This window comes from Carcharhinus amblyrhynchos, chromosome 2 (genome assembly GCF_965287045.1).
Source record: "Carcharhinus amblyrhynchos chromosome 2, sCarAmb.v2.hapA, whole genome shotgun sequence".
In the NCBI taxonomy this organism is placed as follows: Eukaryota; Metazoa; Chordata; class Chondrichthyes; order Carcharhiniformes; family Carcharhinidae; genus Carcharhinus; species Carcharhinus amblyrhynchos.
This window is the reverse complement of record NC_137325.1, coordinates 114,951,228-114,966,900: the sequence shown is the minus strand read 5'-3', so window position 1 is coordinate 114,966,900 and position 15,673 is coordinate 114,951,228. Positions and strand designations below refer to the sequence as shown.

The following is a 15,673-nucleotide window of genomic DNA, read 5'->3' as shown; positions in this document are numbered from 1 at the left end:
TGTCCCTGAGCGTGTAAGATAATGGTAAATCACCATTGAAAGTAGCCTGCCAATAACTCAGGATGAATCAGACAATGAATCAAGGCCCTTGATTCATTGTCACATGAATGGACTCCCAATTGCTCCTGTGTAACTTTGATGATTATGGTCAGGGATATATTATATTATGCTAGAAAAATGCCACACTGTAACTATCTGGCTTGCCAAAGTCAGGAATGCAAAAAGCATTTTCCTGGGTGACTTTATGATGTGCATGGTGGACATTGCTGTGCCCATAGATGAAGCCTGCAGTTATAAGAAATGTAAGAGGTTAAATATTAAGGGTGTTTGGATGAGGCCCTATCAGGGTCATTGCAAATTCCCTTTGTTCTAGAGGAATTCACATAGGTTCACTGGCAGCATGGTGGTACAATAGTTAGCACTGCTACCTCACAGCGCCAGGGACTTGGGTTTGATTCCTGACTTGGATCATTATCTGTGGGGCATTTGCACATTCTCCCCATGTCTACGTGTGTTTTCTCTGAGTGCTCTGGTTTCCTCTCATAGTCCAAAAAACATGCTGGTTAGGCGCATTGACCTAAACTATGGTGACAAGGGGAATTTCACAGTAACTTCATTGCCGGGTTAACGTAAGCCTGACTTATGACTAATAAATTAACTTAAACTTTATAGGTTCAGGGCAAAGATGAATTCTGACTTCTGAAACATGTTTTTTTTTGAGAGTCAAGCATTGTACTAAATAATGCAAATGTGGTTCCTTGAGGAGACAATAGCAGCTGGCATGGGGAGGTGGTGGTGTAGTTGTACTGTCACTGGACTAATAATCCAGAAACCCAGAGTAAAGCTCTGGGGACCTGGGTTCAAATTCCACCATGGCAGATATTGAAATTTGAATTCAATAAAAATCAGAAATTAAAAAGTCGAATGATGATCGTGAAATCATGATTGTTATAAAACCTATCTGGTTCCTTAATGTCCTTTAGGGAAGGAAATCTGCCATCCTTAACTGCTCTAGCATCCATGTGCCCTTTGAATTGGCCCAGCAAGCCTCTCAGGTCAAGGGCAATTAGGGATAGGCAACAAATGCTGGCCCTGCCAGTGATGCCCACATCCCCTGAATGGGTAAAGCAAAGAGTGTGACGAGTATGAATTAACTATTGGCTTAAGAAAAATTTACTGGCTTGAATTCTCCAGCCATTCACATCCCATCACTGCGACCAGTGAGAATGGAGAATTTGGCGCTCAGCCAAAACTCTGCTCCCTGCAGTGGGACCAGAGAATCCCAGTTGTGGCGTGGTTGAAAAATCCAGTCCATTATATTTTCAGTTATGATGCTTGACTTTTACAGGAAATAGTTTTACTTTATAAGAACATAAGAACTAGGGGCAGGAACAGGCCATCTGGCCCCTCTGCCATTCAATAAGATCATGGCTGATCTTTTCATGGACTTAGCTCCATTTACCAATAGTTACCTGCCTTTTGTCTACCTCCTTTTTTAAACAGTGGCATCACATTTACTGTTTTCCAATCTGGGGGAACCACCACAGAGTCCAGCGAATTTTGGTAAATTACCACTAGTGCATTTACGATTTCTCCCGCTATCTCTTTTAGTACCCTGGGATGCACTCCACCAGCACCAGGAGACTTGTTTACCTTAGCCCCGTTAACTTGCTCAATACTACTTCTTTAGTGATAATAATAGTTTCCAGGTCCTCCCCTGTCATAGCCTTCCTGTCATCAATTTTTGGCATGTTACTTGTGTCTGCCACCATGAAGACTGACACAAAATACCTATGCAATGCCTCAACTATTTATTGGTGATGATCAGTGGGAGAGTGGTCCCAACTGTCACTGGAATTGTTGTAGGGGGGCAGAAAATTTGATGAACCATTTAAAGATGGGTGTGACCAGAAAATCCTGTCCATGCACTCTAATCAAATCTCTGCACTGGGAAAAATTGTATAACATGTAATCGACTTCTAATCCCAGGCTATCCCTGTAGGTAAAATCAAGGGCATAACCAAAGAGGCAGATTTACACTTTTTTAAAATATACTTAGGTGTACTTATAATAATTTGCATGCTATAATAATATGCATTGCATTACACAGTGCAAGGTATTAAATTTGTTAGCCACTTTCTTTTATGATTAATTCGTTCTTGATCAACTTGATGCTTGAGGTGTGACAGGAAGTTAGTTTTTTTCATTCATTCATGGGACATGGGCATCCCTGGCTGGCTAGCATGTATTGCCCATCCCTAGTTGCCCTTGGAGGGCAGTTGAGAGTCAACCACATTACTGTGGCTCTGGAGTCACACATAGGCAGACCAGGTAAGGAAGGCAGATCTCCTTCCCTAAAGGACATCAGTGAACCAGATAAGTTTTTCCGACAATCGACAATGATTTCATGGTCATCAGTAGATTCTTAATTCCAGGTATCTTTTATTGAATTCAAATTCTACCGTGGCACAATTCAAATCCTAATCCACAGAACATTAGCTAAATTTCCGGATAAATAGTCTAGCGATAATACCACTAGGCTATCGTTTCCCCCTCGTGTGCTGAGTGAAGGAGGTAGATGGCAGCCATTTGCAAAACTTTTCAAATATACATCACCTCCAAACAGAGGCAGTGTGGTATTATTTACTACTTGTGATGTACTGTTGCAAGCCATGAATAACTGTAGCTGAAGTAATTAGTTGTAGGGTTAGAATAGCAAACACTGCTCATGTTACGTAACTCAGACTGAAGTTCATTCCTCTCCTCCCTGTGAGAAGAAAGTGAAACGTGATGAAACTGACACCAGAGGTTACTGAAATGTGGCTTGGCTTACAACATGTGATAACCTGATAACTCTGAGTAAAGTGCTTTTGGTTAGTTCGTAAATCTTCAGCAAGCTTTCTGAAATCAATAAGGAAGGGAGAAAGGGTTATGGCTAACACAAAGTTAGACTTTGTAAATCTGTTTTCGGGTTCAAGGGGCACTTGGATTAGACTTCCAGTTCCTGCATTGATTTGTGCTAATGAGGGAATACATTATTCTCGCCACTTCAGATTGTCAGCTGATGTGCTTTTTTGCTACATTCAATAATATATAAATGAAACAGCTAATACATTCACAAAGCTGCTTATCATTCTGAAAAACAAATGCAGCAACAATAAAGGGGGATGAAAGTGCAAGGAAACCAACACTCCAGGTTTGGGTAGTGTTTCAAATGCGGGCTGCCCTTTGAGGTTTCTTACTTACCTCTGGGGCCATCCAGAAGGGGGTTCCCACAGATGTGTTGCAGCGAAGGCGAGTGCTAGTTAACTGAGCTGAAACACCTAGTACAGGAATTAGACCAAACCATCATGAAATGAAGCTGACATTTAGGCTGGCAGTATTACAAACATTCCACTGACTGACTGCACTTGGTACACACTGTTTTAAGAAACAGTTTCAGCAATCTCGTAAAAGAAAATCAAGCTGTTAAATGAAAAAATTGGATGAATTTTAACATCCTCAGTTGTCCTGTGTGGTTCTGCTGAGCGTTGGAGATAGTATTGGGGGAATTTGCAAGCAAGAGGAATGATTTTGGGATTGCACAAGCTTGCCAGTACAAGTACCCCTCCTGCACAGCCTCCTCTACGCTGTACAATTCTATAACTATGAGACCAACATGTGAACGAACTGAATTACCATCAGTAGAAACACAGGAGAGTTTCCTCCTTTTTTTAATATTAGCAAAGTCGTTAATCCTGAGCATAAAATGGATTCTCATATTTTATATTTAGAATCAAAGAATCCCTACAGTGCAGAAGGAGTTCACATTGGCCCATCAAGTCTGCACCAACACCAATCCCATCCAAGCCCTATCCCTACAACCCTGACACGAGGGTCAATTTTGCCTGGCCAATCAACCTAACGCGTACATCTTTGGAGTGTGAGAGGAAACCTGAGCACCTGGAGGAAGCCCATGCAGACACAGGGAGAATGTGCAAACTCCATGCAAGACAAACACCCGTGGCCAGAATTGAACCTGGGTCCCTGGACACTGTGAGACAGCAGTGTTAACAGCTGTGCTACTGTGCTGCCAGAACAATTTACACCAACTACATTTTGGTAACATTAGAGAATGGAGGAAAAAATGTTTTATTTTAATTTAAATTAAAGGAAACTTTTAGGTTGTAATTTATAACCTGATAATAGTGATTCTGAATTTTTCATTACGTTATAATTGTTCTTTTGCTTACTAATACTTTCAAGTTCAAATATTAACACCAAAGTGCCTGTCAAGACTGAAGAAAATAGTTTTTGACTTACTACTCAATATACAGTTGTAGTAACTTGTTTTGCATCAAACAGTTAAGTTTAAGTTTATTTATTATTGTCACAAGTAGGCTTATATTAACACTGCAATTAAGTTACAGTGAAAATCTCCTAGCCACTACACTCTAGCGCCTGTTTGGATACACTGTGGGAGAATTTAGCATGGCCAATGCACCTAACCAGCACATTTTTTGCTCTGTGGGAGAAAACCAGAGCACCCAGAGGAAACCCACGCAGACATGAGGAGAACGTGCAGATTCCGCACAGACAGTGACCCAAGCCAGCAACTGAATCCAGTTCTCTGGTGCTGAGAGGCAGCAGTGCTAACGACTGTGCTACCGTGCCAAATGTCTGAGTAAAAGTGTGGATTGAAAATAAAATGCACTGGCATGGAGTTCTTTTCCCCCCACTGGTGTTATCTCTGTAGAAAATAATGTCGCAGAATTGAAAACATCATGACTGCTCGAAATAAAATCTCTGTGGTTTCCTTCCACTTCTGAACATCACACCTTTTCCCCTGAGGCTAAACTCTGAGCCAGGAACTCTACATTAGTCACGCGCAGACAGGCATTGTCCACAGCAACAAGTGCTTCCTCCCAAACAGAGCTGAAAGGTGATGCAAACAGCTTGATTTTTTATCAAACCTGCTCCACCTGTCACCAAGATTGTTTGTAACACTTGGTGGAATATTCTAAAGTCATGCTAAGATTCCGGCATCAGAATGCCTTCCCTGAAGCATTGTTCTTCTCTCCGACAGAAATCTCTGCTGATTATCTTTGCTTCTAGCTCTGATGAAGAGTCATCTAGTCTCGAAACATTGGCTCTATTCTCTCCCCACAGTTGCTGTCAGACCTGCTAAGATTTTCCAGCATTTTCTGTTTTTGTTTCAGATTCCAGCACCCGCAGTATTTTGCTTTTATCATTCTATCTAATGCTATTTTAGTTTTTTGATGTAAAGCTTGAGTTAAGACATTATTTGTTTTATCTTTTGCTTTTGCCATGTGACCAAGGTCAAGATGGAAGAGTGTGCATTATCGCATTACATTTACCTTCTTCATCCATAACCTGCTGTGTGGCAGTGACAAATCTACTTCAGCCATGTTCCTCTTGGATCTAACTTAAAATCTGATGATATTAATTTTATTGTAACATTATTACCATATAACAGTGTATTATGTTTTTAAATCGTTATTTTTGCTTTGCAATACTTGCAAGTTGTACCTGATCAAGTATTAACATCAAAGTTAATACTTGATGTATTAAGGATACATCAAGAATGAAGAATTATTTGTGACCTACTACTTACTATACAGTTGTGGTAATTTCATTTGCACTATTTACATCAAACAGTTGACCAAAAATCTGAGAAGAAGTGCGGTGGAATCTGGATTTAAAGTAAAACACATTCAAAAGATTGCTTAATGGTAAATATTATATCTATAATAAGGCAAATTTCATAGCTATGAGTCAAATTCTCTGGCTGCTCACACTCTGCCACAAGTAAGAACAGAGAGCAGGATTTTACGCTCGGGCAAGACTGGAAATTCCTGCCCAAAGTCAAAGAAGATTTCTATTGTTGGGCCCTCGCCGATCTGTGGTGGGCAAGGTGGTGGAGTTCTGGACATAGAACTTGGTGCTCAGCCAAATATCTATTCACTGCAGCAGGACCAGAGAATCCTGCTGGCATGAACAACCGAATAATCCCACCCATCGTGGCTGTGTTCGCAGAAATTTGAGGTCCCTATGTGCATATTGATATATTGGCTTTGCAGAGGATCCACTGAATGAAGGCAACAGTTTCTGGAGTGAAGGGTAAAATGGATGTTGAGTTACAGTGGGCTACAAAGGAGGTATTGCACAGTTCAGAGGGTATGTCAAATGATGGTGTCCATAGATAGCATAGAAGTCGTGTTACTGGATCTGTAATCTTGGGAATAGTCAAGGCCAGAATTCTCCATCCTCACCTGTGCCTGGGATTATCCAGTCTGTTGCAATGAATGGAGATTTGGCTGATTGCCAAATTCTCCATCCTTGCTGGCAGAGGTAGTGGGTTGTGCTACACGGGAGAATTCCAGTTCCAATCTTAATTCCAAGTTTGTGAATTTGAATTCAGTTGAAGAAATCAAGATCATGAAACTGTTGAATTGTTGCAAAAACCCAACCTGGTTCGCTAATGTCATTTTAAGGTTGGTAAACTGCTACCCTTACTTGGTCTATCCTGTATATGTCTCCAGTCCACCATCAATATGGTTGACATATAGTTATACTCTGAGGTGCAAAAGAGCTCTCAGTCACATTAAGTAAGTGACACAACCCCATCTTCTGGGCAATCAGGAGTAGATAACAAATATCAGCCATACCAGTGACGCTCACATCCCAAATTTGAATTAATTAAACCTTTAGAGGAGTGAAAATAATTGTTCCATTTTTAGGTGTTGATATCACCAGTAAACATCAGAATACCATTACATTTGTTTTTAAAGAGTTAGCTTAATGTCAAGTAGGGGGAATTAGCTCAAATGGCAGATGCTCGCATGTGAGAGGTAGTGGGATCAATGCCCACATTCTCCACTTTGACTTAGGGTAGCACAGTGGCACAATGGCTAGCATTGCTGCCTCACAGCTAGAAGTGCCGCCTCAATTCTGGCCTTCGGTGACTGTGTAGTGTTTGCACATTCTCCCTGTGTCTGCATTGGTTTCCCCTGGGTGCTCTGGTTTCCTCCCAAAGTCAAAAGATGTGCGGGTTGGGATGATTGGCCGTGCTAAATTGCCCCTTATTGTTCGAGGATGTGGAGGTTAGGGAGATTAGCGAGGTAAATACATGGGTTTATTGGGATAGGGCTTGGGTTAGATGCTCTTGGAGAGCTGGTGCAGACTTGATAGGCCAAATGGCTTGCTTTTGCATGGTAGGGGATTCTATGATTTAACAATCCCTTTCCATCTGAGTGTCAGATTTTTGGTTTTTTTTGTTGACGCATCAGAACCTGCACACCCTACCCCTCCACCACAGTATATGTTAGCTAGGAGTTTGCAGGCAGTGGGTGGGTTTTGACTATCTGGTGGTCAGCCTTCGTGAGCGCCTCTGCAAAGAAACGTGTTTGTAAACAAGCATTAAGGGCTTCTCAAGTGTGCAATGGATCAAGGTAAGTCCTGTGGAAACACAAGATCACGTCATTGGCACGTGATACAATATAACACTCTGATGAAAAACAGGCACTTTCTTACTCCTCCCATTCTTCACTCCCCAAGCAAAGCACAGTTTGCCAAACAAATTCTCACAAAAACAATTGGGACCAGAACAGTTTATACTGTGAAATGCATCTGCTGTGAAATGCATCTGCTTCAACATCTTTTTCCTCACGCATGCTTTCCTACATTATGTGCAGAAAAAAATGTGATAAAGATGTGATTTAACATACTATAAATAGCATTTTGGCCCAAATTTACAAATAAGATGGATTCCTTGCAATTGTGAAATAAGGAAGAGGGGATCCCTTCCACTTTCCTCAAAGTTCGTCTGTCGGGAATGCTTTCCGCTCGGAATTTTCCTGCCTACCTGCAAGCACTTCTCCTTCAGCGGACACCCATATCGTCTGACAAGTTCAACGACACAGCAAATAATGTGTCGCCGCAAGAGTTCCCATTTTCTTCGGTAACACCCGAAGCAGATCAGCGTAAAACGGCTGCCCACCTCAGTCTGGATGTCCGTCCAGCCGCACTGAGCATGTGCGTACTTCTTAAAATGCCAGGTGACGTCTTAAAGCAAGACTGCATTACATTGTGCCACAACACGTTCCTTAAAGCGGATAATCAGCTGACTGTTGTAAGGGCACGGTTGTGGTGATTTTTCCAAAACAGGGAACAAGCAAGAAGTGCAGAGTTCCCATGGGGGAAACGGGTAGCAGGTGGATTCCCTGAAGATTGTGTGGATGCAGGGCAAAATTAAACATAAGCTTACTGAACAAAATAACCTACATTCCAACGGACAAGGTAGATTGTCCAGAAAAATATGACTTCTATGGTAACCAATTTGAAATAAAAGTCAGAAATCTTTTGATGTGTTGTGCCAAGGTTCAACCCCTGGCTATTCAGCAATATTAATAGAAAATTTCCAAAACTGAAGCCATTCAAACATTGATAGCGTTTAGCATTACTGTTTTCAGTAATCCAGGAGGTCTCACCAGTGACATTACTCTTTGAAATTTGTGTCAGTTCAATTCCTTCAAATGAGTCAGCTTAGTAGCTCCTCCCCTTTTATTGTCACACGTTGCTGAAGCAAAGATATTCAAAACAATCAACAGAATATAAGATAAAAACAGAAGGATATTAAAATTCACTTCAGTCCTTTGGATAACATAAATGTTTCAGTGGCAGCTACTTCTATGTAGTTGTAAGAGGCTCTTTCCCAGGTTGGAAGTGTCAGTTACAAGGCGGCACAGGTTCAAGGTGAGAGGGGGAAAGTTTAAGGGACATGTGCGGGGGATGTTTTCACACAGAGAGTGTTGGGTGTCTGGAACACACTGCCAGAAAAGGTGGTGGAAGCAGACACATTAGCAACATTTAGGAGCCATCTGGATGGATACATGAATAGGGAGGGAATAGAGGGGAAAATGACCGAGTAAGGGCAGAAGGTTTTTTTTCAGTTTAGTTAGGGCATCATGATCAGCACAGGCTTGGAGGGCTGACGGGCCTGTTCCTGTGCTGTACTGTATGGGCGGCACAGTGGCACAGCGGTTTGCACTGCTACCTCATAGCACCAGGGACCCGGGTTCGATTCCCAGCTTGGGTCGTTGTATATGTGGACGTTCTCCCCGTGTCTGTGTGGGTTTCCTCCGGGTGTTCCAGTTTCCCCCAACAGTCTGAAAGACGTGCTGGTTAGTTGCATTGACCTGAACAGGTGCCAGAGTGTGGCGATTAGGGGAATTTCACAGTAACTTCATTGCGGTGTTAATGTAAGTCTTACTTGCGACTAATAAATTGACTTTCCTTTGTTCTTTGTAATGTACTTGGAGCAAGAATGGTCTCCAGAAACAACACTTAATTTATGAGTGTCCATTGTTTTCAACTGGAATGTAGAAAATGGTGGAGTTGCAAGTGGATAATTTGTTTTTAAAATGTACTGCCCCCGGAGGAGAAATCTCAGCCCTTGGGTTTGATTTGTGGAATCAGTTTCTTGGGCCTTGGGGTTGGGAGAAAAAGGCGTGCTCATACTCAACTTGGAAAATGAGGTACATTAATCATCCCTTGGCAATCCCATCACTGACTTTGATAGAACTCTTCTTAAATATCTTCCAAAAATATTTTTCCCACTTCTAGCTATCAGGAATAATTGTCTCAGGCAATAACATTAACTGGAAGACATTGTCACTTTGAATGTTAGAACTGCAAGAGGATTGGATAGATTTGATGGAGCCCTGCAGTGTGCATCATCAGGGTTCTGGTGGATCATGTTGGTAAGCTGAACTCTATACAGTTTGATGCTACAGAGGAATGTAGCCTTGGAGAATGAGGATCTCATTGAGCACGCACTTTTTTCTTCCAAGGAAGATAATCTGAAGGGGTCTCTGGACAAGCTGGACAATGGCAATAGTCAGAAGGCAGGGTCTGATGTCCAAGCAATGGTCCTGAGCATGGCCCGGAGATGCAACTCCGTCCCTGAAAAGGTAAGAGGCAACTATAATTCAGCCTGCCGCTTGCTGTCTTGATGACTGCCCAGTGCACAGGAAGGGGCAGATAAGAACAGATAGCCCCAAGAGGTTCTGATGCCTCCTTTGAGGTCCTGCCAGAAGCTGTGGCAATTAGACAGCAGGTTCTCTTCCCAAGAAAGATGCTCTTCTTTCTGTCCAAAGAAACAACCACCAGGAGATAAAAAGTGTATGGAGGAGATGAGAAGTCATGGTGTGACCAGGAGGATGAGGGCCTAGTGTTGCAAGCTCTTCAATTGGAAAATAGTAAATGGAACTGCTTTATTCAAAAATGATGATAGATAAAAAAACAGAGGAGTACAAGCCAGTTAGCATAGCATCATCTTGGGAGAATGCTAGAAGCTATTATTAAAGACGTTTTGGCAAGGTGCTTGGAAAAATTCAAGGCTATTGGCAGAGTCAGTGTGGTTTTGTCAAAGGAAAATCCAATTTACTGTAGTTCTTTGGAGGCAAAAACCCAGCTTGCAGGTGCAGCAGGTGGTCAGGAAGGCGAATGGGATGCTGGCCTTCATAGCAAGGGGGATTGAATATAAAAGTAGGGAGGTCTTGCTGCAGCTGTATAGGGCATTGGTGAGGCCGCAGCTGGAGTACTGTGTGCAGTTTTGGGCGCCGTACTTACACAAGGATATTTTGGCCTTGGAGGGAGTGCAGAGGAGGTTTACTAGGCTGATGCCGGAGTTGAGGGGGTTGAGCTATGAGGAGGGGCTGAATAAACTAGGCTTGTACTCGTTAGAGTTTAGAAGAATGAGGGGAGATCGCATTGAGACGTATAAGATGATGAATGGGATGGATAGGATAGAGGTGGAGAGACTCTTCCCGCTCAGAAAGGATAGTAGGACTAGGGGGCACAGCCTCAAGATAAAGGGGGGGTGGTTTAGAACGGAGTTGAGGAGGAACTTCTTCACTCAAAGGGTGGTGAATCTCTGGAATTCTCTGCCCGTTGAAGTGGTGGAGGCTACCTCGCTAAGTATTTTTAAGACGCGGGTTGATGGGTTTTTGATAAGAGAGGGGATTAAGGGTTATGGGGAGAGGGCGGGAATGTGGAACTGAGCCACGACAGATCAGCCATGATCTTAATGAATGACGGGGCAGGCTCGAAGGGCTAGATGGCCTACTCCTGCTCCTATTTCTTATGTTCTTATGTTCTTATGAGTCACATATATTTTGAATAACGGGAACAGGTAGATGTCAGCAGGCATTTGATAAGGGACCACATCAAAAGTTACTGAGGAAAATAATGGCTCGTAGCGGGTAACATGTTGACATGGATTGAAAATTGGCTAACTAACAGGGAAGAGAGTAGGCATAAGTGGGTATTTTCTGGTTGTCAGGATATAATGAGTGGTATACCAGTGCTGAGGCCTTAACCTTTACAATTTATATAAATGACTTGGACGAAGGGACCAAAGGTATAGGTTAAATTTGCTGATGACACAAAGACAGTAGGAAAGTAAGTTGCAAAGAGAAGAGGAGGAGGCTACAAAGGAAGATGGATAGATGGGATGGGATAGGATGGGATGGAGGGATGCAGGGAGGGAGGGATGGATGGATGGATGGATAGGTATGTTAGGTGAGTTGGCAAAAATCTGACAAGTAGTCTATAATGCGGGAAAATGTAAAATTGTCCATTTTGGCAAGAAGAACCAGAAAGAAGCTTATTATCAAAATGGTGAGGGATTGCAGATCTCTGAGATTCAGAAGAATCTGGGTGTCCTTGTGCAAGAATCACAAAATGCAGGTATAGCAAGTAATGAGGAAAGCTAATAGAATGTCATTGTAGACCACCGTGGACAAGGCGATGACCTAGTAGTATTATTACTAGATTATTAATCCAGAAACTCAACTAATGTTCTAGGGACCTGGGGTTCAAGAACCATCACAGCAGGTGGTGGAATTTGAATTCAATAAAAAATATCTGGAATTAAAAATCTACTGATGGCCATGAAACTATTGTTGGATTGTCGGAAAAATCCATTTGGTTCATTAATATCCTTCAGGGAAGGAAATCTGCCGTCCTTACCTTGTTTGGCCTACATGTGACTTCAAAGCTACAGCAATGTGATTGACTCTCAGCTGCCCTCCAAGGGCAACTAGGGTTGGGCAATAAATGCTGGCCAGCCAGCAACGCCTACGAATGAATAAAAAATAATATTGCAAGGAGAATTGAATACAAAAGTAGGGAGGTTATAGTGAGACCACATCTGGAGTACTTCTTTCTTAAGGAAGGATGTTTATTAGTTTTTCTTTATTATTCATTCGTGGGACTTGGGCGTTGCTGGCTAACCAGCATTTATTGCCCATCCCTTGAGAAGATGGATAATGGGGAACAGGTTGGAAGTAACTAGAAGCAACTTAGAGAAGGTTTTTTAGACTAATGCCTGAATGGATAGGTTATCTGACGAGGAGAGGTTGGAAAGGCTAGGCTTGTATCCATTGGAGTTTAGAAGAGTAAGGGACAACTTGATTGAAACCTTTAGGATCCAGAAGTGTTTTAACAGGGTGGATGTGAAGAGGAAATGTGGGAGAATCTTGAACTGTGGGTCACTGTTTAAAAATAAAGGGGTCAGAATACTCCTAACGCGCCTGCAGCTGGGATTCTCTGGCCCCACTGCTGTGAATGAAGATTTGGCTGACATCAAATTCTCTGTTCTCACTGGCAATGGGAGCAGGGTGTGTGACATTGGAGAATTCTGGCCAATGTTACTCATTTAAGACAGAGACAAGCACCAGAATTTTATCGCCTTGTCTGCCTGAGTCTCGCAAGATTCAGCCTGAGGCCAGTGGATGCCGTTCTGCGAGCCTCGCCCATCCCAATTCCGAGACAGGCATGCCAGTAAAAATCCGGCCAAGGAGAACGTTTTTGTCTCACAGTGTTATAAGTCTTTGGAACTTTCTTCTTCAAAAGGCAGTGGCAGCAGAGTCTTTGAATGTTCTTAAGGCAGAATGGTTCTTAATAAGCAAATGGGGGAGTTTAAAGGTTATCAGGGGTAGACAAGTAGACCAGCCAAGATCTTATTGAATGGCAGAGCAGGCTAGAGGGGCCAAGTGGCCTACTCCTGTTCCTAATTTGTGTGTTCATGTGTTCCAGTGACCTTATAAAATCTGAGAAGGTGAATGGCAAATGGCTCCTGGAGTGTAGGCATCAGCGTGCACACAAGCTCAGTAGACTGCATGGTCATACTGCTTCCTGATAATTACTTTGGGAAAAAGGCTTCTAAGTGCTCTCTGTTCTCAAAATGACACTCTGTAACAGATTCAAACACGGAGCTTCTGGTTCAGAGGAGAACAACTACCACTGTGCCATCAGACCGCCATAGAAATCAGGTAAAAATCAATCATTCCTTTATTTAGTTAACAGAATCCGAATCAATAAATAGATGAGTCATGAAGCATTGGAATTAATAGCCCAGATTTTATGGTTGGCAGCAAAACAATGGTGCTCACCTTCAAAGAAAGCTGCTCAGGAAGATCTAGTGATCTCTGCACTGAGGATTTCACCTCCCCACTGTTAATAAAAATGTGCTGCCAAGTCACAGGTATATAACAACAGAGGGTGGATAATGATGCTATAAGGTGCATTGCAGAAACTCACCAAGGCTCCTTCGACAGCACTTTCCCAACCCATGACCTCTACTACCTCGGAGGCCAAGGTCAGCAGACACATAGGAACACCACCCTCTGCAAATTCTCCTCCGAGTCATGCATCATCCTGACTTGGAACTAGATTGCAGTTCCTTCACTGTTGCTGGGTCAAAATCCTGGAGCTTTCTTCCTAATAGCACCGTGGGTGTACCTACATCACATAGACAGCAGCGGGTTCAAGAAGGTTTTTACTATCACCTTCTCAAAGGCAAGGATGAACAGCAAATGCTGACCTTGTCATTGATGCCCACATCCCAGGAAGGAATTTTTAAAGATGAGGCAATCTCAAGACTTTTTACAGACAGCAAGCTAGGAAGTAAAATGCACAGATTGTCCTTCCTATACAAAGCCAAATAAATATTGGAACACACATATCAGAAACTGGAAGCTTAAAAATAAACCTTTTAGGAAATAATCTTATGATATAAGTATAATTACATGTAAAAAATTGAATTTTAAAATATTGGAAGAATTTGACATTATACAAACATAAAATCTGTTTACCAGGCATGTTATTCAGGAGTATTTATGATTTGGCATCCTGCTAAAACTCCAGTTACACCTCACTAACAAAGCAGAGCTTTATCAGAGCTTGTCAGCAGCAATATTCTAGCCTAAAAGGGAACATTACCATCAGCAATTCACCCAAGGTCCTTAGACAACACATTCCAAACCCACCGCCACTTCCATCCAGAAGGACAAGGGCAGCAGATACAGGGAACACCACCACCTGCAAGTTTCCCTCCAAGCCACTCACTGTCCTGATTTGGAAATTTATCGCCGTTCCTTCACAGTTGCTGGATCAATTATTTCCAAACTTAGAATGGGAGTGGGATGTGGGATGATTGGCAATGGGGAGGGGAAGGTGTCAGTAAGCTGTATGCTGCTGTGAGAAAAATTGAGAATAGTATTATGCAATGACACGCCCCTGTTTGATGCCTCTTTTGACAGGGAAGATGTTTGTGATAGGGCCATTGCATAGTATTACTATTTGCATATTGTCATGATGGAGGTATATGACACTTGTAAACTTAGCTGGGCATCGTTGTTGCTGTATCACCTTCAACAACAGTTCTATTCACCGAGTTGAAGGCTTTTGTGAAGTTGAAGAAAGCCATTCACGAAAAGATGTTTTCCTGTCTGCATTTTCCTGAAATTGCTGAGAAGTGATGACCATGCTTTCATCCCTCTGGCTGATCGAAAGCCAGACAGGAACTCTAGAACAATCTCCTCTGCAACTGATGACTAAGAAGTAATTTAGCTAGACACTGCAAACAGATGAGAGCGATACAAGTAAAACATAAGATGTAGGGACAGGAGTAAGCCATTTGGCCCTCAAGTCTGCTTGACCATTCAATGTGATTATGACTGATTTGATATGAAAATCCTCAACTCCATTTTTCGCCTTATCCCAATAATCCTTGATTCCCTTACTGATTATTTTATTTCCCTTACTGATTTACTTTATTTTTGCTTTATTTACTTTGACTTGAACATACTTAATGATCCAGCCTCTACAGTCCTCTGCAGTAAAGAACTCCACAGACTCATTACTCTCTGAGAGAAGAAGCTCATCTTTGTCTTAAATATGCGACATCTTACTCTGAGATTATACCCTCTAGTCCAAGGCTTTCTTTCAACGGGGAATGATCTCCCAGTATCTACCCCGTCAAGCCCCCTGAGAATCCTATATGTCTCAATAAATTTGTCTCTTATTCTTCTAAACTCCAATACAGGCCCAACCTATTCAACCTCTCCTCATAAGAAATCCCTCCATACCAGGGATCAACTTAGTGAACTTCTCTGGACTGCCTCAATGCCAGTATATCTTCCCTAAATTTAGCATTCATGTCGAGAGGGCTAGAATACAAGAGCAGGGATGTACTTCTGAGGTTTAATAGAGCTCTGGTCATATCCCATTTAGAGTATTATGAACAGTTTTGGGCCCCATATCTAAGGAAGGATGTGCTGGCCTTGGAAAAGATCCAGAGGAAGTTCACAAGAATGATCCCTGTAAT

At 42.3% G+C, this 15,673-nt stretch overlaps 1 protein-coding gene across 5 annotated transcripts in view; it reads right to left on the bottom strand.

Moving 5' to 3' along the window:
- Positions 1-15,673, bottom strand: part of myo3a (myosin IIIA) — a 335,886-nt gene that overhangs the window by 232,128 nt on the left and 88,085 nt on the right. For all 5 annotated transcript variants that reach the window (XM_080211403.1, XM_080211422.1, XM_080211413.1 and 2 more), the window contains exon 6: positions 3,247-3,323. In XM_080211403.1, the coding sequence (XP_080067529.1) occupies positions 3,247-3,323 (77 nt within the window). The remainder of the gene's footprint in view (positions 1-3,246; positions 3,324-15,673) is intronic.